General features: G+C 51.2%; 1 protein-coding gene across 3 annotated transcripts in view; it reads right to left on the reverse strand.

The window, feature by feature from the left end:
* Positions 1-23183, reverse strand: part of NRXN2 (neurexin 2) — a 162205-nt gene that overhangs the window by 67912 nt on the left and 71110 nt on the right. For all 3 annotated transcript variants that reach the window (XM_069066260.1, XM_069066259.1, XM_069066258.1), the window contains 5 exons: positions 21907-22026; positions 20662-21043; positions 18264-18454; positions 9322-9495; positions 8687-8806 (listed from right to left, as the gene is read on the reverse strand). In XM_069066260.1, the coding sequence (XP_068922361.1) occupies positions 8687-8806; positions 9322-9495; positions 18264-18454; positions 20662-21043; positions 21907-22026 (987 nt within the window). The remainder of the gene's footprint in view (positions 1-8686; positions 8807-9321; positions 9496-18263; positions 18455-20661; positions 21044-21906; positions 22027-23183) is intronic.

Here is a 23183-nt window from a genome sequence, read left to right on the forward strand (position 1 = left end):
CCTCTCCTCTCCACCCCCACCCCCTACCCTGGGCTCCCTCTGTAGCGCTTTCTCCCTTTCCCCCTTCTCCTACCGATCAAGGGCCCTGCTGAATAATTGAACAGGGCTGATGCTGTCCCTTTCCTGCCCCTGCCCCTCCCCTTCCTCCTCCCCCTCTCCCCTCAGATCTGACTATACCTTAAGTCTCCCTCCATTCCTCCCCTCTCCCCGCCACGGGCTAGAGGCACATCAGAACACACCTTCCCACCCTACCTCCCATCCCTGGCCACGAGTGTGCAGCAACCCAGCCTCTGCCATGCACACGTACACAAACCCTGGGCTGTGGGTACAAGCTGGCGTGCACACATGTAAAGGCAAGGTCTGTGTGCACCCCCACTAGGTGGCCCACGGGGACCCACGTGCAGACCCGCACACCCAGGCATGGCCCCGCAGCCTCCTCCTGGGTCCAGGCACGAACATATGCTGCCCCAGCCATCACACCGTGACATGCATGGTGTGTATGTGTGTGTGTGTGGGGGGGGGGTGCTGATGACCCAGTTCTCTTCTGCATTGGCATCATGTCCCCTGCCCCTCTCTGAGTCCTTCCCCACCTCAGACTCTAAAGTAGCCCTACCAACCCTACCTAGTTTCCCTTTCAACCAAACCCTATACTGTCAGTGGAGGAGCAGTTTTTGCCTGGTCAGTTTTCTGCCTCCCTTGGCTGACCCCTCCTAACTCACTCTGGCCCATAGCCATATGTCCCCCCACCCTTTCCCCTTAAAGACTGTGCCTCAGTTAGGGTATCTGCCAACCTATAGTATTTGCCTATTTGGAGTGTTCTCTTCCCCTGCCCTTGTGCCCATGGTGAGTGGAGGATCACCCCGTTTGCTCCCCAAACCCTCTTCCTCTCCCCATACACTGGTACCAAGCCTTCAGCTCTGCCCTCCTTTCCCCAGGATAAAGAGGTCAGAGAATCATAAACCTTTGGAATTGGAAGGGCCCTCAGAGGGCATCTAGTCCAACCCCCTCATTTGGAGGGTGGTAATAAAAAAAAACAGCATGCCCAGTTTTGTGAGAGCTGTCCCTTCCTGACAAAGGCCCCACCCCATGATGTCATCAAATTAATCGGGGGAGTCAATTTATCAGGGTTTTTTTTTTTATCAACCTCTCCATCAGTCATGTATAGATGAGGAAACTGAGGTCCAGTTACATTACGTGACTTGCCTACAGTCACATAGCTGGAAAGGAGGGAAATGAATTCCACACTGAACCTTCTGGCTCCAAGTCACAGGGTGGGTGGGTGAGGAGAGTCTGAGGAGACGGAGCTTTTACTGTTCATTCCCCATTCCCACTATCACTGAGGGCTAGTGGGTAGCTCCTAAGCCCTACCTTGACAGAAGGAGAAGGGGAGGTGAGTGGAGTAAGAGAAAGAGGAGGACCCAAAGTGTAAGAAGAGAGAAGAGAGAGAAGGGGGGCAGAGACAGAGAGCGAGAGAGAGTGCAGAGAAGAGGGAAGGGACAGAATGAAAGAAAGGGGCTGGAGGGAGAACGGGAGAAAGAGGAGACAGGAGGAAAGGGTGGGGAAGAACCTATAGGGGCTGGTTTCGTTCTTATCTATTTCAAATTCATTTCTGGAGAGGAAAAAACAAAGACCAGAAGAGCCCCACCTGGAGTACTCTTCCCCCAGTGGAGAGGGGGAGCCCCTTAGCGTCCACTGCTCAGAAAGCTCCAGGACTTCTGGGTCCTCAGCCTTCGAGAGCTGGTACCCTGAGATGTAAAAAAGCTGCGTGGGTGGAGGGAAGGAGGGAAGAGGAAGGGAGTCCCAGGCTCCCCTCCGGTACCGGTACCGTATGAAGGATGAGTCCCCGGGGGTGGGGGGAAGGGCGACGGTGGAGCAAGTTTGGGCCCTGTCCCCTCCCCACCGCCACCCCCACCCCCGTTTTCCTCATCCCCAAAGCCTTGGGCTCTGGAATATTGACTGACACAGCTCGAAGGAGCCGCCAGCAAATTTATGGCCCCGGAGGGAGGGAGGGAGGAGCCGGTGGTGAGAGCAGAGGAAGGGGAACCGCCTGGAGGCCAATCAATACCAGCGAGTGGGAACCGGAGGAGAGAGACCGGGGTGGAGGGAAGGAGAGGAAGGGAGGGAGGGAGGCGGCCGGGCCGGGGGGAGCTCCTGAAGGGGGCAAGGGGAAGAGACGTGGAGGGCGCTGATGCAGAGACACCGAGAGTTACAGAGACATAAAGGGGGTCAGAGAAGGAGAAACAGCCAGGCAGACACCCAGAGAGCCCGAGTGCCTGCAGGAGGATGGAGGCCGAGAGAAAGAGGCAGCGAGCATGCCCAGATGTGTGTGAGAGCGGGCGGGGTGGGGGAGGGGGCCCGAAGCCCATTTTTAGGATGGCAGCTCTCGATACCCTTGTTCTCCCCTTACCCTCGGACTGCCTCAGTTTCCCCCTCCCTGGGGAGGAATATGTGCTTCCGTGCAAACCGAGTCCCAGCCCCAACCTCCACCCCGCACTGGGAGCTTCCTGCCTGGCCAGGTCCCAGAGGAGCCCAGAGCCGCTTCCAGCCAACGCATCTCCCCCACCCCCGTTCCCTTTCTATTGAGTGGGATAGCGCAAGAGGGACCAAGGCTCGAGTCCCACCTCTCACTCCTGCTCCATGTGAGCACTGGTAGGTCACCAACGGTCACTGAACCTGTTTCTTCATCTGTAAAAAGTTAATACTTCAGGTAGCTCCCACCTCCCAGGGTAGTTGTAAGGTCGGACGATAAAAGCGAAAAACCTTCAGTTTCCTTATCTCTAAAAATCAGGAACTTGGACTAGATGGCCTTCCAGCTCTGCAGTATGTCCCTACATGTGACCTTGGGCAAATCATTTCACTCCTGTTTCCTCATCTGTAAAATGGGTAAATTGGACTTGTTCAGTCGTGTCTGACCCTTCGTGACCCCATTTGGGATTTTCTTGGCAAAGATACTGGAGTGGTTTGCTATTTCCTTCTCCAATATGGCCCCTATTTACAGGTGAGGTGAAGTGACTTGCCCAGGGTCACACAGCTAATAGCTGTCTGTCTGAGGCCAGATCTGAACTCAGATGGTCCAGGTCATAAGGTTAGTCTGTGGTCTAGATGGTCTTGGAAATCAATGCTGGAGTCCAAGACCAGCTCTCTTTCCTAAACTGTCCCTCACACATGACCCACCATCTCTGCACTGGTTATCCCCGATGTCTGGAGTTTACCACCTCACCTCCTCTAGTAGAAGCCCTTACTTCCCTCCAGACTCAGCTGAACGGCCACCATCAGCAGACCCTTCCCACCCCACCCCTGCCCAGGTGACAGTGCCCTCCCTCCTAAAACGACCTTGCATTTAACTGACATTCAGTTTGCAGGTGCTTGTCCACAGGGGGGAGTCTTGGTGTAGAGTGGGTAGAGCTCTGGCCTCAGATTCAGGAAGACCTGAGTTCTGGTCTCACCCCTGATACTTGCAACTTTGGACAAGTCGCTTAACTTGCCAGTGCCCCAGGCAGCTGTCCAAGACTCCAGACAGAGTTGGTGCTAGAGAAACCTCCTCACCCAGAGCTGATGAAGTGAGAAGTCAGATCTAGTCAAAAGAAAAGGAAATGTAGGGATCTGCACACATTTCTGATCTGGATCCTTGAAGGTAGGCAGTATTAGTTCCGACTTTATCGATGTATACCCAATGACCAGCACAGTGCTGGCACTTGGTAGGCAGTATTAGTCCCAACTTTATCGATGTATACCCAATGACCAGCACAGTGCTGGCACTTGGCAGGCAACTAAGAAGTCTTTCTTGTTTCATTGACTATGCCGCAATGCCTCCCAGTGCCCTTTAGGTTACTAGTGGGGAAACTGAGGCAATAAACTGGGAAGGGCTTGATTTTGAAGTGTTCCTGCAAATCCTACCTGACCAAAGCCCTACCTTCAGAACTCCCTTCATGCCCACCTATCTCCATTCCCTGAGAAATGAGGGGGAAGGACTTGATTTTTCTATACACACTCCCAACAATGCTGGATTCCCTCACGTAAGGCCTATCTCAAAGTCTTCCCTCAAATAAGCTCCCACATCTTTAATCTCCCTGCTTCATCCCCTGACAGCCTGGCCACTTGAAAATTGATGCCTCAAAGCCCTGGAAGGACAGAAGGCACCCCCACCAATGCTTCAGCAAAGACAGGATCCCCAAACCCCGAACTTCCTTCTAGTGGGGAGGTCTCCAATGAGAGCTGCACTGGGCTCCTTATTTTGCTCCCCCAAAACTACTATGCCTAATGCCCTCTATCCCTCCCAGCCAGTCCCCAGAGCCAAGTGAGTCCAGAGCCTGGAGTGGTATTGGTATAGGTCTCTCCTCTACCCTTCTGTGACTTCATGATCATAAGGTTCAGAGCTGGAAGGGACCCCAGAAATCACCTGAGTCAATCCAGTCATTTTATAGATGTGGAAACTGAAGTACAGAGAGGAAAAGGCTTGCTTCAAGGCACCCAAGTGGTCCCCAAATGGGGGAGCCAGGATTTGAAGCCAGGTCCTTTGACTTTCAGGGCAGGGTGCTCTCCATTTTGTCCTGCCACCTTTGCATCTGACAAAATCTCCACTTGGGCCTCTGTGGTCCTCAGGCTGATTCCTAGGCTCCCATAACACTGGTGGGAAAGGATTATTCACATAGAGGTGGACAGGACCCATCAAGTCTTATCTGACTCTTTCATTTTATATATGGGGAAACTGAGACCAAGATATGAACCGAACTTTTGCTCAAATCGACGGTGTGAGTTAGGATCCCAACTCTGGAGCCTGGAGGGCCTCAGAGGCAATCAAGTCCAATGCCTTCATTTTACAGATGAGGAAACTGAGGCCAGGGGAGGGGATTCACTCAAGGGCACAAAGTACTAAACCTCCAAAACAGACTTTGAACCTATATCTTCTGACTCTTCACACAATATTCTTCCCACAATGCCAAAGGGGAAATGCCCCAAACCAAAATACAAGCCAACAGGAGAGGCAGAGGATGAGAGGCTTGCGCTCTGTGGAGTAGGGGTGGGCATGGGGAATGGGGGAGACCAAGGTAGGTTGTTGGGATGTCCCTAGATGCAATCCCCACCTTTCCAAGAGAACAAATAGCAACACTCTGTTTTGGATGGGAGGTCCGACAAGCAGCAAGCTTACTCTGGATAGGCTGGACCCATCTTCTCTATAGCTCCCTTCACACACACACACAAGAGCCATTCACTCCAGCGCATTGTGCTGGTGAAACACTCTGCTCCCATGTCCCAGCTGCCCAGTTTCCCTCTCCCAAGAGCCCAGCCAGCCTGCTTGTCTGGCCCATGGTCTTCAGCCCCTCCTATCCCTTGAAAGAGGGCAAGATGTGAGATCCTATAACTTAGAGCTGGAAGGTGCCTCAGATTCCAAACCTCTCATTTACAGTTGAGGAAACTGAGGCAAACAGAAATAATTTGCCCGAGGTCATGAAGCTAGTAAATAGTAGCCAGGATTTGAATACAGATCTTTCAGTTCCAAATCCAAGGTTTTTCTCATTATACATAACTCAAAGGCAGCTGGCCCACATCTACACTTCATTCCAGTACGACCAGAAAGTGCAGGACAATGGGCCCTATCAAGACTTTGCCCTTCTGCCCTTCCACTCCACTTACAAATGTCGACCGCAGGCTCACTGGGGTGAGGTGATGTGCTTGCACTCCCTAACTGAAGGCAGCCTCCTGCCTCCTCCCACTAGTCCCTCTCAAGTGTGGGACCAGCAGGGGGCAAACTCCTCCAGTTTGTAGGCTCTGGGTGGGCACAGACTCAGAATGCCAGAGCCAGGAAAGGCCCCCAGCAGCCACTTCGTGCAGACCACCCCCCAGGACCTGCCATCTACCAAAAGCTTTTCAGACAAGGAAAATGGAGCCCAGATCAGAGGCCCTACAGTAACAGTGCTAGATCTGGAGCTAACACCCAAGCCGTCTAAGTCCTCGTACCCCCATCAGAGAAGGTCAAGCCAGAGGCAGGGCCCTCTGCTCGTCCATCCTCCCTTGGCCCAGGAGTCCTTGCTCCAACAAGATCTGACTATAGACAGGATCTTTGGTGGCAAGTGTCATGGGACCAGAGGCTTCCCATCCCAAGAGAGAAGAACCAAGCCACTCCCGCCATGCCCCAGCCCTTCTCTGCACAGGCTGTAGCCTCTTAGCGTCTCCACTGCCCAAACCCCAGTCACGAGAAAGGTCAATGACATTGCAAGAATGAGAGCTGAGATCTTTGGGGGGCCCTGCCCCAGTGGAAGCACAGCCAGACGTGCACAGGAACACAGCTGCCTCCCTCTGTGTCCCCACCAGCTGCTCAGGCTGACCTTGTCAGGGGAGGAGCCAGCTGAGCAAGTAAGTGCCAAGGAGATGAGGGGCTGACTGGGGGATGATGTGGCCGGGGGGGGGGGCGGTTCAGAGCAGGACGGAAGCACCTTGAAAGCAGGACCCATTTTGTTCGTGTCTATCCTTGGCACTGAGCACATGTGGTAGGAGCTTAGTCGAAGCCTCCTGGATATAACTGCATTGAACCAAGAGGGAGCAGCGACAGCTTGACCTCCAGCGGGGACAGGAAGCAGCCGGCTCCCCCTGCACACCTTGGCTGGGGAAGCTCAGACTGCCACCATATGGGGCAGAGGTGGCCTGAGGGAGGGCTTGGACCAGCGAGTGGTCAGGGTGCATGAATACACACGGACGGCCATGCATGTGCGTGTCTGTGCTGGTGTCTGCATGCATTTGCTCAGGTGTGTATGCACCAGTGAAAGCGTGTGTTCGGCCAGCCCTTCTCTGTCTCCTTTTATGGGATCATCTCCCCTCTCTGTGGGCGTTACCCCATTGCTGCCGTGGGCCCAGTCCTCTTCCTTCTCCACACTCCCTCCCTCTGGATCTCATCAGCTCTCGTGGGTTCAATGGAAATGACACAGACATCCAGCCCCAGACTCTCTTGAGCTTCAGTGCCACATCTCCAACTGACCATTAGATGATTGGGCATCTCAAACTATTCCAAATGAGCGTATTAGCTTCCCCCCAGAACGCTCTTTCTTCTGATCTTTCCTGTTTCTGTTGAGGTGGGCTAGAACCTCCATTTTAAAGAAAGTGCCTACACCAGCCATGTCCTCATTCCTCTCTGAACTTCCATGTTTCCAGGTGGATGCCTTTCCCTGCCTCCCCTCACATCCGCTCAGCTTCCTTTTATGTGTGGTCTTCCACCTTTAGAATGTAAGCTTTTTGAAAGCAGGAGGACTCTTTCTCTCTCCCTTCTTTTCTTTCTCTTACTTCCTTTCTCTCTTTCTCTTCCTTTCTCTCTCTATCCCTTCTTTTTTCTTCCTTCCTTTCTCTCTCTTCCTTTCTCTCCCTCTTTCTCCTTCTCCTTCTCCTCCTTCTCCTTTTTCTTCTTCTTCTTTTTCTCCTTCTCTCTCTGTGTCTCTGTCTCTGTCTCTGTCTCTCTTCTCTTTTCTTTATCTCTCTCCTCTCTGTCTCTCCTCTCTGTCTTTGTTTCTCTCTCTTTGTCTCTGTCTCTCTCTGTCTCTGACTGTCTGTCTGTGTGTCTGTCTATCTCTCTTTTTCTCTCTCCCCCATCTGTGTATTCCTAGCACTTAGCACAGTGCCTGGTCCATAGCAGGCATTTCTTAACTTGACTCACTCCTCCTCACCCCCATCAATCCTGTCAGTTTGAAGACCTTGCCCATTTGACTTCCTCTTAGCTCCTTCCCTTGCACACAGCCACCACTCTAGCTGAGCCCTTATCACCTCTCCTCTGAACTATTACAGTCACCTCCTGAGTGATCTTTGAGGTTTCTGATCTCTTTCCACACCAAGGCCAGATTTCTAAAACTTAGACCTGACTGTGTTATTACCCTGCTCAAAAACCTCCACTGGCTCCCTAGTGCCACGGGGATAAAATATCCCTCTGTTTGGCATTTAAAGCCCTGTACCATCTTACATCATGTACTTTCTCTTCATTCCCTCTACCTTCCAGCCACATGACATACCAGTTCCTACCTCCATGAACTTATTAAGTTCCCCATGCCTCATCTTCCTTCACAGCTCAGCTTGGAAGCTACCTCCTTCATGAAGCCCTCCCTGATTGCCCCAGCTGCTGGTACCTTACCTTCCACCTCCCCCCCACAAAGATGTCCTTGTATTTAATTGGTAAATACTTTGTATATGCATCTATTGTCTCCTTTGGTAGTATGTGAGCACCGTAAAGGCAGGGACTGTCTTTGCATCCCTGGTATGTAGCAGAATGCCTAGTATACAGTAGGAGCTTAATAAATGCTTGTTGATTGACTGATGCCTGTACATGAGTGCCTAAGTGTCTTGCATGCACATTTGTACCAACACCCCTAGCACATATGTACATACGTGTGTGTGTATACCCTGAGTGAGTGTGCGTATATACATGTGTGCACAGATACAAGCAGTCCTCTGGTCCTGTTTCACTGCTGCTAGGATTTCAGGGCACTCTCCAGGCAGAGAACCCCCCCTGTCAAGGTTGGCATGTTAGCTGCATGCTGGGTGGGCTCACCCTCTCCCTCTCTCAGCAGAGGTGCTAGGCAGCAGCAGCAAGCCCAGACTACTACTGTATGAAGCAGAGGTGGCCTGAGGGAGGGCTCAGACTCCCCCCCATCCCCACCCTCTGAGAACTAGGCGTGAGCAGCGGCTCTCCAACCCCCAGCCAACTTACGGTCATTGCAGATGGGGCCACCATAGGAGGTCATGGTGCAGTCACAGGTGAAGCCGTCCCATTGCTGCAGGCAGACGCCCTGATTGGCACAGGAGTCCTCGGTGCAGGTGGTGCTGGGGCCTGGGAGTAGCAGAGAGGGAGGGAGGGACACACCCCGAGGTTCAGCTCACTGGGGAGCAGCTCCCCCCCAAACCCCCATGCAGCATCTTCACAGAGGAGCTCTACCTGCTCTGGGTGCAGAGAGGGAAACCGGCCTTTGGGCCCACCAGAGGGCACCACTAGTGTGGCTTGGGGCTAGTGAAGCCTGAAGCTTCTTGGGCAGATCTCAGAGGGCACCTGCTCAAACCCCTTCCTTGTAGAAAAGAGGAAACAGGCCCAGAGAGGGAAGCATGCAACAGAAGGACTTGGAGCCAAGTGTCCTGGCACCTCTCCATCCCATTGCCTTTCTGGCCCTTTCCCCAACCCTGAGGACTCCCTGAGGTCCCTGTCCCGCCACTACTCCCCAGGTTAGGGGGCCCCAAGATTCCCCACTGGAGCCTTGGGGCCCCTGTCCCCCCACTGTCCCAGGCTAAGGGAGTCTTCAGTCAGGCTGCTCGGGCGTGTGGTCCCAGTCCACAGACCCTGCCCATGCTCACCATCACAGCCCCTCTCCACCTGCCCGATCCGGTGCAGGGCGTCAGCGATGAGGTCTGGGAGGCGGCCATTGAGGTCCACCGAGGCCAAGCAGCCCTGGAAGCCATCCCGAGAGGCCACTAGCTTCGGCAGATTGTTGAACATGTTCTTGCTCAGACCACCAATGTACAGCTCTCCTGCAGGGGCAGGAGGGGCCGGGGCTGGAGCGTGGGGCCCCAGGACCCAGGCAGTGTACTTCCTACTTCCCAATGTCCTCCCCAAACCCAGGCAGTATGCCTCTCAACCCTCAAAACCCTTCCATATCCCAAACATCCTTCCTCCAAGTCCCCATTTCCCTATCCATCCCTCTTCCCCACCCAGAACCCAAACATCCTATGTCTTAGCCCCCAGGACCCTTCCAGATGCCAAGCACCCTTCCCCCTGGTCCTAATTTCTCTCCACATACACATACCCTACCCAGGACCTAGGCATCCTGCCTCAAAATCCTTACTCCCTTCCCAAGAGCCTGGTGTCCTGTTCCCTTTCCTTCTTTCCTTCTCTGCTTCACCATCTGTCTGCTTCCCCTTCTTTCCCAGAGGAGCCCAGGTGCATGGGTCCCAAGAGGGAGGGGAAAGCAGCTGGAGGAGCCAGCGCTGCACTTTCTCCCCCCCTGCTTCCAGTTCCGCTAGTAATCAGAGCCTTTCAAAGTCCCTCTTCCCTCCACCCCCATCCCTGCTCTTCCTGTCTCTCCTATGCCCCTCCTCCTTCCCCATCAATCTCTTCCCCAAGTCTATAGCAGAGTCTCCCCTGCCCCACAAGCACAGCCTTATTCAGTCTTCCTGCAAAGCCCCCAGAAGGGGAGAGTTGGGGTCTGATGAACATTCATTTCTCCATCATTAACCTGTCAACTATCTGTGGTAAAGGTGTGGGAGGGAAGGGAATAAACTCACCTACTATGTGCCAGGCACTGTATTAAGCACTTCGAAATTATTGTCTCATTTGACCCTCACAACAACCGTGGGAGATCAGTTCTATTATTATCTCCATTTTCCAGATGAGGAAACTGAGATAAACAGGGTCTAGTGACTTGCCCAGGGTCACATAGGCAGTAAGTGTCTGAGGCCAGATTTAAACTTGGATTCCTGATTCCAGGCTCTATTCACTGAGCAACCAGTTGTCTCCAAAGGTATCACTTCTGCCTCAATGCTCCCACCTCCCTTAGTCATGGGACACCCGTGTTTGGTTGATTTGGAAGAAGGATCAGACTTGCCTTACCCAAAGGGTATAAATAGTAGCGAAGTTGTCGGGGAGGTCAACTGAGGCTTGCTAGCAGTAAAACCTTCCCAACGATGAGAACTGTCCCTAAGTAGAGTGAGCTACCTTGAGAGGTAATGAGTTCCCTGTCACTGGAGGTCATCAGGAAAAAGCTGGATGGACAGGATCATTGCCAGCATCCTTAGAGATCATGCAGTCTAACCAACCACTTCATTGTAAAGAAAGGGAAACTGAGGGCCACTTGTAGGGGATGGGGCAGAGATTTCCACTCAAGGGCAGGTGGGACTAGATGACCTCAGAGGTCCCTTTTGACCCTGAGACTCAGTGAATTGAATGCTACTACTGGGCCCCATCAAACCCTTCATCCACATGTAACCAGGAGACCAGTCCCACTGCCCCAAGCATCATGAAATGCCGTCCTCCCAAAGACAAGCTGACAGTGCTATTTTTGGCCCTTTGCAGCTCTGCCAGCCCACACCTCTACCCACTGCCACGGCCCCCACATTTGCATGGGTAACAGAGAGCTGACTCAGTGTGGTGGAGGCGACCACAGGAGCCTGGCTTAGCTAGAAGGGACCTCACAGGACATGGGGAGCCAAGGTGTTCTGGGGGGGGGGGGCTGGGTTCGAATTCAGCCTCTGCTCCTGGTTGTTTGGCCCTAGTTAAGTACCCTCAGCTTTCCGGGCCTCTGTCTTCTTCACAAAAAGAGGCTAAGGAGATTTGGACTACATCCTTCCCGAAGCTGTTGTGGGGAAAGTGTTCACAGTGCTCTTGGAAACAGCAGTGGTTGTCATTGACTCATTGATTAGGATTCGGGCCAACCTGGAGGCTGTTCTGGGCCCAGGCAGGGGAGCAGTGTTCAGTCCTTGCTTTGAGTTTCCTTTTTCTGGGCATGCTCTGACCAAACCAAAGAGGCTGCTGCTATAGAGAGAAGACTGGGCTTGGAGTCATGGGACACCTAAGGCAGGAAGGGACCTCAGAGGCCATCTCATCAGAAAAAGGTGGGTTTGAATCCTGCCCTGACACTTACTGGCTAAGACCTGGGCTAAGACCTTAACCTCTCTAAGCCTCAGGATTCTTATCTATAAAATGGGGACAATAATTCCTGCACTGGGGCCTCTCATCATCTCAGGAGGCAGCAGGGTTCTGACCTAACCCTGGGCCCACTGCTGGAGACCCAGAGTCAGAAAACCTCCCCACAATGCTGCTTAAGGGTTCTGACCACCCGTGGTGCCTCATCCCAGGAATTGCCCAAAGTGCAAATCCCCAAATGTTTTCAGGAGACCCAGAGCCTCCTTTCTAAACTGCCTGGTGATCCCAGGGCATCTCCAGGACCCTCACCACCTCCATTCAGCTGACCCAGGGACTGCACCCTGCTCCTCCCCAGAGAAGGAAACTCAGGACTTGAGCTCATGCCATGTGGATGACAGCACAGAAAAGACATATCTTGAACCTCCAGAGCTAGCCTATCCAGCCCCGGCACCTATAATACAGCTGATGCCCAGGCCCAAGGGCCACCAGATAGGGATGGCTCTGTAGTAACTAGAGTGCCCTGTATGAGGAGAGAGTCACCAGACAACATAAGCCCTGCTTGGTCACCAGATCCCTCAGGATGATGGACATCTCCTCTCCCTAGAGCAAGGCTCATAGCTGGAGCTGGAAGGGTTCTCAGAGGACAACCAGACCAGTCCCTTCATTTTACAGATAAGGAGATTGAAGGTCAGGGAAATTAGGTAGACAGAGAAATAAAGCATTTAGTGTGTGATATGCCCAATACCACACAAGCGGGAAGTATCAGAAATGGGTTAGAGGGAGGTATATGGGGCAGAGAAATTAAAAGCTAGAGATGAGAAGGCAAGGGGAGTGCAGTAATGGGAAAGCCAAAGGAAGGAAGGGAGTTATGAGAGGAAGTCATTTGCCTTCCTTGATGTCTATTATTTTTACTGTATATGCAAAGTATTTTTGATATTGGAAAACGATAGTAATGGAATTCTGGAAGAGCGCTCCCAGACCCGCAGCTAAGTGATGCCGCGTCATGCAAAAAGGGGAGGGGGGAGAAGACAGGGCTGGTAACTTGAGCCCAGAGAGGCCTCATTGGTCACCAAGCTCAGGGAATGTCAGAGGCTTCTCTTAAACTGGAAACAGCAATTTCATAGACAGTCCAGCAAGGGGGCCTGGGCTCTGAATGAGGAAGGGGTGAAGAGTCCACCTGGGGCCATTGGGCAGAAACTGACAGTGATACAGACTAGCTGGGGGTGGGGGGAGAAGATGGCATTCTCCATCAAGACCACATGGCTGCCAATGGAACCAGACAAAGGCTTTGGAAGGACCTGAATTTTATACCCTCATGTTCCCTTGGTCAGCAGAGCATCTCACCTCCTGCTTTACCAAGAAAACGGAAGGCATCCATCATGAGCTCCCTGATCTCCCTTTCTCCACACCTCAATCCACCCCACCCCCATGTCTCCACCTATCCTCTTCTCTGCTCTGGACTCTGAAAGAGGGAGCCATTCTACTTGAACAATTCCTGGGCTAAAATCTATAAAGAGGCAAATTAGGCCTAGGTTCATAACACCCTCCTGCAACCTTCTTAATTTGTGGAGGGAGAAACCGAAGCCCAGAACAGGCAAGATAGTTGCCCAAGATCACACCAGCAAGCAGCACCAGAGCTGGGATTTGAACTCAGGTCCCCAGATTCCAAATCCAAAACTCTTTCCACAGCATAAGCATCACAAAAATCTAAGATTCAGAGCTGGGAGGGACCTTGGAGGCCATCGAGTCCATTTTACAGATGAGGAAACTGAGGCCTAGAGAGGAAAAGGAAATTGCTCAAGATTATATTGGTAGTGAGCACCTACGTTGCCTCTATATAAGGAAAAACTAAGCAATGAGAATTGTCTTGGAGTGGAACGGGCTGACTTGGGAGGTAGGATCACTCCCCCTAAAGTTCTTCAAGAAGAGACTGAAGGGCCTCTCCTTGGGTCTGCCACAGAAGGGAGTCTTGGTCAGGTGTGGCTTGAACTACAGGCTTCTCAGCTTTCTTCTAGCTCTGGGATGCTGTGATTCTTTGATATTTCTACACCCAATGCCATTACTTCATGTCTCTAACAGGAGGTTGGCCTGTGGATAATTTTTTTTCTCACCTTGAATCTCTCTCTTCCCCTGGCTCCCTTCCTGATACCTACAAACATGACCAGCTCTTTCCAATACTTAAAAAAAACACCCTTTGATTGACTCTGGTGCCCCCATGAGCTATGGTCCTAAACCCTTCCTCCCCTCCAATGCCAAATTCCTTGAAATATCTAGACTTGCCCCACACACACACACACACAAACACTTCCTCTGCCACAAGCTCAAAGTTTCTAAACCTTTGCCAAGTGGCTTCTGGCCCCAGCTCTTGATTAAAATGGCATTCTCAAAAGTTACCAGATGTCCCAACTACTAGACCCAATGGTCTCTTCTATATCCTCATCCTCTTTCTACAACTTCTGACACTAGCAGTCACCAAGCCTCCTGGATACTTTTTCCTTCCTTGGATTTCCTGAAGCTGCTTTCCTGGTTCTCCTTCTATCTGTCTGACCACTCAGGTTTCCCCACTGGTTCATCATCCATCTCCTGCCCCCTAAGCATAGGTGCCCCCACCAAGGCTCAGTACCGAATCCTCTTCTCCCTCCATATCTTCTCCTTTGGTGATCCCATTAGCTCACATGGGTACAGTGATCATATATGGACTCCTTAGTCTTGAACTCTAGTCCTAAATCACCAACTAAGTGCCTAATAGATATCTCCACCTGGGTGTCCCTCCCAGTGACATCTCAAATTCAAAGTGTCCAAATGAGAACTCATTCTCTTCTCATCTGAGTACACCACTACTCCAAACTCTCCTATATCTGTTGAGCACACGGTCAATCACTCAGAATCATTCCAAACTCTTCTAACTCTTCCTCAACCTCCAGAATCCAACCAGTTGCTCATTCTTGTCGATTCTACCTCCTCCAAACTCCTTGTGTCCATCTCTCCATTCACATAAAACTGCAGTCTCAGAGGTAGAAAGGACATGAGAGGGTCCGACCCTTAGCTCAATAAGAATCCACATACAACTGATTCAACCAGTGGATTCCAGCTTTTGCTTGAAGACTTCTTATGAAGAGGAGCCCACAACCTCCGGAGGCCACCCATTCAGCTTTAGGGGAGCACTAAGTGCTAGAAAGATTTTCCTGACATTGAGCCCAAACCTGTCTCTCTGCAGCTTCCCCACACGGATCTTAGTTTTGTCTCAGAGGCCAAGAAGAGTAAATTCAATCCCTGTCCATATGAAAACCCATCACACACCAGCAGGCACCTTCCATATTTCCCCTGAGTCTTCCTTCTCTATAGTAAATATTCCAAGTTTCTTCCATCAGTCTTTATATGCATGATTCTCAAGGCCCTTTGTGACCCTGGTTGCCCTCATGTGGACCCTACATAGCTTATCAATGAGTCTCCTAGGCTGCAGCAACCAAAACTGAACGCAAAACTTTAGATGTGGGTCTGGCCAGGGCAGGGGATGAGGAAACCATCACCTCTGGAGCTGTGAATATTAGGTCTCTCTCAATGTAGCCTAACACTCTCTGGGCTGCCACATCACACTGGTTTCCATTGACCTTGCCATCCAGAACTTCTTCGGACAAACTTACTTTGCCAATCCTCCTTAAGCTTGGACTTGTGTGGCTGGCTGACTTCAAATCCATATGTAACCTTCACATTTATCCCTATTACATTTCCTATGAAAGCACAGGACCAAGCATAGATTCCTGGAGCACTCCACTGGAGACCTCCTTCCATCAAACCCATTAGTGACTATTTTCTTGTTTTGTTGTTGTTAGGAGTTTGGGGGTATTTCTGTCTTTCTGGAAGGGGAAGGCAGGGCAATTGTGGTTAAGTGACTTGCCCAAGGTCACATAGCTAGTGAGTATTAAGTGTCTGAGGTAGGATTTGAACTCAGGTCCTCCTGACTCCAGGACCTAGCTGCCCCTATTAGTGACTATTTTTTCAAGACAGGCCAGTCTATCAGTTATCAACCAACCCACCAAACTCTATTAGCCCACATCTCTCCATCTCTTCCAAAAGAATAACATAAGAGGGGCGGCCAGGTGGTGCAGCGAGTGGGAGCACCGGATCCAGTGTTGAGAAGACCTGGAGATCGAATCCCAGGCTCAGACACTTAGCACCCACCCAGAAACACCTGGCCGTGTAACCTTGAGCAAGTTACTTAACCCCAATTGCTTAGGGGCGGCCAGGTGGCTCAGCGAGTAAGAGCACCAGCTCCAGTGTCGGGATGACCTGGATCAAATCCGGGCTCAGATACTCAGCACCACACCCAGAAATAATAACTGGCTGTGTAACCTTGAGCAAGTTACTTAACCCCGAATGCTTAAAAAAAAAAAAAAGAATAACATAAGAGACACTGTCAAATGCTTTGGTTTAATCTATGTAAATGATACCTCCAGCATTACCCAATCTACTTGGTTAGTCGAACATGAGGCTCATCCGCTTTGTCTTGTCCTTGATGAAGTCCTGCTGGCTTCTTGTGATCATGGCTTCTTGGCTGAGTATTCACTAACTCCTATTGTAATAATTTAGTTGGAGCCGAGGCTGTTTTTGCCCTTATTCACTCTTAGAACTTAGCATAGTGCGTGGGACACTCTAGATGCTAGATAAATGCTTGTTGACTGGACCCAATCTGTGATCTCATTGATGTGAGAGACTCCCAAAGAGGAACCTTTCTCTATCAATGCCAATTGTTCTCCCATTTAAAGTTTCCGAGAGTTGCCTGGGACAGTAAGAGGTAAGGTGATGTACCCAGGGTCACACAGGTGTGTCAGAGGCACAGCTCTCCACGACTCTTCCCACATGCTGCCTTTAATAATATAGTCGAGAATTTTGCCAGGACTTGATATGAAGCTCACTGGCCTCTACTCTACAGATTCCATTCTTTTCTTTTCCCTTTTCCAGTCTCAAAGAACCTCTCCTGCTCTGTGTCATCATGCAAAAGTCACAGACAGTGGCTCCAGATACCACCCCCTCCAGGTCTTTGAAAACCACGCCACAATTAAAGTTTGGACCTGGTGACATACTCATCAAGGGCAGCAGGTGTTTCCTGTGATCTTCCTTCTTATCCTGGGTGTCAAATCCCCATTAGCCATTTTTGCTCTGTCTTCCCCACTCCAAAGACCATTCTTCTTGGCAGAGAAAACCAAAACAAAATAAGACTTGGGTAGCTTTGCCTTCCCTCTGGCCTCTATTATCACCATCTCATACACTATGAGTAACATTCCTATCTTCCTATAATTTTTCTCTTTTCCTCAATAAAATTAATGAGTGAAAGAAATAAACCAAACCATTTTCCAAGGTCCTCAGTTTTCCTAGTCAGACTCAGCTCATCTGGAGAATTAGCACTTCTTAGTATGTCACTTTTGGGTAAACTTTTGGCTAAAAAGGCTAGCTACCCTTGTTTCCATCTCTATATACACACATATGTATTTTAAAACTCTAAGTTGGGTGATGAGCTCACTATGAAGCCACATTAGCTTCATTAGATCAATATATCTTTTCCTCCATGTTGGAATGATTTCCCTTTCATGTCCTCAGAATTTCATCCTTGGTAGCTCCCCACTCCCCCTGAACTGACTGCCTCTGTGGAATTTTAACCCATGGTGTATCCTGCCCATTCTTCTTCTGGAAACTTTGAAACCTGTTCTCCCCAAATCTTAGGGACTATATATACTCAACTTTCTCCTCCTCTATCCCAGGTTCTAAGGTGTAGTATTCACTTCCATCTAAGATCCCCATCATTCAGTCACAAAGGAAGGATGATAGGGGACCATGGTAGAAATTCTGGGAAATGCAAGGAGGAGATTTTTGGGGAGGGAATATTAAGAGTCTATGGGAAGGAGAACATAGGATGCCTTAGGGAGAAAAGATGGGGCCGATCACAAGAAGGGATAATGGAAGCATCATGGGAGGACTGAATGATAGAGGACACAGGAATGAATGACATGGGAGTCTTGTGAGATACAGTGGGAAGGAAATAATGAAATGTCACAAAGATGGCTAAATGAATTTATGATGCAGGGTGATGAGAAGTCACAAGAGACATAACAATGGTGATAAGAAAGACAATGGAGGTTCCCACAAAGAGGGTGATAGGGACATCGCAGAGAGGGATGATGAGAGGGATACTAGAAGGATGGTGGAAAGATACATGGGGGAGATGAGAATGAGTTACAGAGGACAATAAAGGATCAAGGGGGAGATGATGAGGCATTGCAAGAGAGAAATATAAGGGGGAAGGGAAATGGGAGGTCATGGGAGAGCCACTGGGTAATCAGAGACCATGGAGGTCACAGGGAGAGATTTGGGGCTACATGAGAGATATTGATGGAAGTTCTATCAGGGTAGTGGGGGAAGATGAGGGTAATGGCATTTAGGATTAGGGTTGGAGATGGTGGGTCACAGAGGAGATGATGGAAGAATCTCAGAAGAATGACCGGGAGGGACGTCTGGGGATGTCACAGAGGGTAATGGCAGGGGAGTGGGGGGTAGAGGTTCACAGGGGGGACATTGGGAGTCAGTCAGAAAAGGAAATTTGAGAGGCCTTGGGAGTGATGGGGGAATAACAGTGATGGATGGTCAGGGATAGCCCTCTTACCTTTGAGGTCCAGGTTCCGGGCGCCATTGGAGTGCTGCGTGACTGTGCGTGAGTCAATCTTGAGAGTATGCACATTGCCTGGGTCCCTTGATACCACCACATTATGCCACTGGTTGTCATTGACAGGCTTGTCTGAGTTCCCCTTCATCAGAGACGGGCCATTCCCCAGATCAAACACATAGTGGATGTACCTGATCGAGGCAGGGAGAGAAGACATCGGCTCATGTCAAGGAGACAAGGGGAGAGGAAAGGGTTAATTAAGAACATGAGGAGAACATGCGGCGGTGGTGGTCAGAGACCCAAGAAGGATGTGGGGAAGATGTCAATAGTAGAGAAAGAACAGAAGCTACAGTCATTCAAGGAACGGAGAAGGGGACCTGCAGCTGGCAAGGATGAGGAGAGATAATGGGAAGATCTCTCGATGGAGTGACTGGTGGGGAGACAGCAAACCAAAGGAACAAGGACCCTTAACAAGTCATTTGCCCAAGGGAACACAAGTGTCAGGGATGCATCTCCTATCCCAGGGCAAAAGTAACTTTCCTGGGAGAGAGAACCCCAGAGGATTAGCTCCTGAGCCCCAAAGGAGGGACCTGGAAGGGGAAGGATCCTTTGACTCAGGGAAGCTACAGGAGGTTACAGAGGAAGGGTACTGCTGAAAGTCCTGGAAGAGTCACAAAAGAGAGAGTTGTGAAATATTCAGTAAAGCAGGGCAATCTGTGCTGGGGAGATGGAGCTGGCCGAGGGACTCTAGGACCAGTACCCAGGAGGCTGCAGCATCTGATACTTTATCCATCAGAGAAGGAGCAAGTGGTATCCCAGGGGGAGGAGTGGAGCCAGGACATTCCCTGGACAGAGCTGAGATGGTGCTCAAAGACATCCAACCTCCCTGCCTTTTACAGAAGAGGGAGCCACAGTCCAGAGAGGATCGCCCAGGGAACAGAGGCAGGGTTCAAAGCTAATCTTCTGACACCTCCCTTCTCTTCATTCCCACTCTTTCCCCTCACTTCCACTTCTGAACACCCAGCCACTGGATGGAGAGGCCTACCATGGTGCGGTAAGCAGGGAAGGAAGCTGTACAAGACAGAGGACCTAGGAGCACAACCAGTTCTGGGCTTTCCTGCTGAGTTGTCAGCAACACTTGGCACCAGGGTGAGGGGCATGGGAGCAGGAAGTGCTTCACTTGGGCTGGCTGGGGAGGACAGGAGATGCATCACTCCCCAGGCCCCGGGTGCTCTAACTCAGGAAAGTCTGAAGACGTCCATGAGTAAGGAGAGGAAGCATGGATCCCAAGAGGAACCGAAAGCATTGTGGGAGACTCCAGAAGACATCAATGCGTACAAAGCCCTGGTCCCAAGCTCTCTTTCTGCCCTGATGTCTATTCCTGCTCTCCATGGTCCTAGAAACCCAGTTCTTGACCCTCCCTCTCCATCTCCATGCCTTCCCTCACCTGATTCCCCCACGCTTGGAGATGGCATCCTTCCCTACTGTCTGCATCCCTAAGAGTAGAGACCTTCCCCAGGAAGCCCTCCCAGACTCCCAGAAGGCATGGGTCTCTCCTCAAGCATCCCCTGAACACACATCTTTAGAGTCGAAGCTCCTTAAGGGAAACACTTGCATCTTATTTTACCCCGGTACCCAGCACAGGACGAGGCACAGAGTTTGGCGCCTAACAAATGAGTGTCAAATTGACATGTGAACTGAAAAAGGAGAGAAAGGAGACTCATTTTTGCCTTTGTGTCCCCAGGGCTCCTAGCATTGTGTCTAATAGATACTGGGCACTTACTAAATGCTGAGGGGAATAGAATTGAGTGAGAGTGAATGGGGGTAGTATAACTGGGCTCCCAGGGTGGCTTCCAGCCCTTCTCCTACAAAGTACCGGGTGTGCTTTGTGCAGTTTTTGTATCTGATTGAGTCCTTTGTATCTTCTGAATTTTTATGAGGTGAAAACAAAACCATCCTGCCCACATGCATTGTTATCTTGAGTGCTTGTATGGGAGTTGGGAACCCTCTTACAATTGGGAAAACCTGGACATAAGCTAGAGTTAAGCTTTATTTTGGAGGTTTCCTTGGAGTTTATAGGTGGGGGAGGGTAGTATAATGAATCAAAGATCCTTTGGGGTCAGTCCTCAGATTAGTTCTGGTCCATATGAGCCCATAGTTTGGGAGAACCCTGGGTTCCATCTTGGGTACCCAGAACTCACTGAAGGGAAAAAGGGGGCAGACCTATAAGCAATGGACTGGGGAGCTGGGCCAGTGGGCATCCAGCTTGGCATCCATGCCATGTCTTTCCGCCACCAAAGGGGCCCAACCAGGGCAGAGGATACTCCCATGGGGATGCAAGGTAAGAGGGCCATGGACCCGGAGGAAAGAACCCAGGGTGGGGAAGTCAGTTGCTCACCCCTTGACCAGCTCAATAACGATGAAGTCATTGCCATTGCCTGAGTTGAAGAGGAGAAGCCCGTCGGGAGCTGTGGTCTTGAATTGAAAAAAGAGGTGCATGGAGGCATAGGCCTGCAGGGTGGCGAGCGCCAAGTAGCTGGCCCGACTCTTAAAGGTAACGGGGTCGGCCACGATGGCCCGCAGGCCAAAGCGGGCATTGAGCTCACAGTAGGTGATGTCGCCGTCTTTGCACTGGTCCATGTAGGGCTGCCCGTTGAACAGCAGCCCACTGAGGTGCCCAATGAAGTTAGAGGGCACCACAGAGATGAAGCGCCGCTCGGTCATGATGCCCGTCTCGATGTTGTGGAACTCCAGCCTCGTGTGGGCACCAGCCATCTGCCCTGCTCCGGGGCACAGAGTGGAAGAAGGAAGGGTTTGGTTAAGGGAAGGTCTGGGCTGGGGAAGGATGCTCACAGCTGGGAGAAGCCTCTGGGTCCCTTCTCAAGAGCATGCTCTTAAGTGCATAAAATAAAATACTTAGGATGACAAAGGAAAGCAATTATATTGAAATACAGATTCAAGGGTCTGAGTTAAGAACCCCTGGCCTAGTCCAACCACCCTCATCTTACAGAGTGGGGAACTGAGAAGGGGGATCCCCCCTCCCCCAAAGGCTTTAAGGAGTAGAATCTGGATTTGAACCCAGGTTCTCTGGCTTCAAACCCTGTACTTTCACGATGTCACACAAACTCTTGGCATGGTTCCCCCCCCGGACCCCAGTTCACCCGTTTGACCCAGGAGATCACCAACGTCCCAAAAGGTGGGAAGAGGCAAGTGCTCAGGCTGAGTGGGTAATGAGCAGACTCAGAAGATTGTAAACTCGGAGGTGGAAGGACCCTCTTAGGTCCTCTTACCTCAGTTTATCAAGAAGAACCCTCAGGCACAGCGAGACCCAAGGTCACAAGGCAATAAGTAACAGAGCTGGGGTTCTAACCCACCCCCTCTGACTCCAATTCTAGCACCCTGCCCACTGTACCACACTGTCTTTCCTGAAGCCATGAGACTGAGAGATATTGAGAAAGGGCCCTGGGGTCCCGAGTACCCAGTGGTAAGGAGGTGTCCATGGGAAAAAGAGGGCAGGAAAGGCTTGCAAATCATTTGAACGGGGGTTCAGAGCAGAAGTTCCAGGGGGGCCCTTGGCAAGGGGCAGTACCAGTGGGACCAGGAGCCCGGGGGAGCTGATGAGAACGTCAGAGCCACCACCTACCCTCCACGGTCACGTTGTCCACGGACAGCTGCAGGCTCTTGCCACGGCGTACCACACGGACAGTGTGCCACTCGTTGTCATTGAGCTTGTGTCCAGCAAAGAGCGTCTCGGGGCCTTTACCTGCGGCACCGAGGGGGGGATGAGCGGGGGACTGTGAGGCATAGCCCCAACACACACACGCATGCACACAGCTTTACTGTGTATACCCAATGTGTACACACATACAGTCCCAACACACACAGAGCCTTGCCAACACACCCGATGTGCGTATGCACACAGCTTTACCATTTACACCCAACATGCATACACACACCATGTCACTGCATGGCCAACACACAACTTCACTACATACCACGAACACACACAAATCCCCACCACATACTTTTAACTCATATATAAAACTCCACCATGTCCCCGACACCAGGCACATCTTTACCACACACTCCTGATACATACCACATACATGACTTCTGCTTCCTGAATGTGGCACTCACATAGCCCCACTCCACACACCCAATCAGAAACCTCATCACATACACCCAGACAAACCCAAACTCTGCACATGGACACGTGCATACATGCATCCCTTCGTCCCATCCCATATTGGAATTTTCACAAACACAGCTTTTCCTTATAAGGAACACACATACAAAATCCTACTGCACAGATTCCAACACCCCCAGGCTGACACATAGGAACCCAACCCTGGACACACAAACACGGAGAAAAGGCTGCTCTCCAACATGACCGCAGTGGCGTGTTTCATTTAATCAGCCAGGGCCGCCATCTTGACCAGACCCAGATGGCCAATTTTTGAAGGATTAAAAGACAATCAAATACACTTTGCAGTTAAACAGCCCTGAGTTTAATTGAATCGGTCTTGGATGAGTCAGAAGGCACTTCCAGACCTACAGTGTCTGGCCAATACCTCGGCCCTCAGCCCTCACTGTGGAGCCTGTGGTGGAAGCACAGTCAGCCAGGACCATTTACTACAGGAAGGGGAAGGTGTTTGCCCCAGAACATTCATGTGTGTATGAGCACAGCCTCTCCAATCAGTCCCAAAGACACACGTGACTCTAGATCTGCGTGCACGCGCACACGCACACACACACACACACTCAGGCCAAGGGAGGTGGGGCGGGGCATACCTGAGCACACACACATACACACACACACACACACACACACACACACTCAGGCCAGGGGAGGTGGGGCGGGGCACACCTGAGCACACACACATACACACACACTCAGACCAGGGGAGGTGGGGCGGGGCA

Source organism: Petaurus breviceps, unplaced genomic scaffold (genome assembly GCF_028583685.1).
Source record: "Petaurus breviceps papuanus isolate PSGF00001 unplaced genomic scaffold, PetGlider_PUasm1.0 90721, whole genome shotgun sequence".
Taxonomy (NCBI): domain Eukaryota; kingdom Metazoa; phylum Chordata; class Mammalia; order Diprotodontia; family Petauridae; genus Petaurus; species Petaurus breviceps.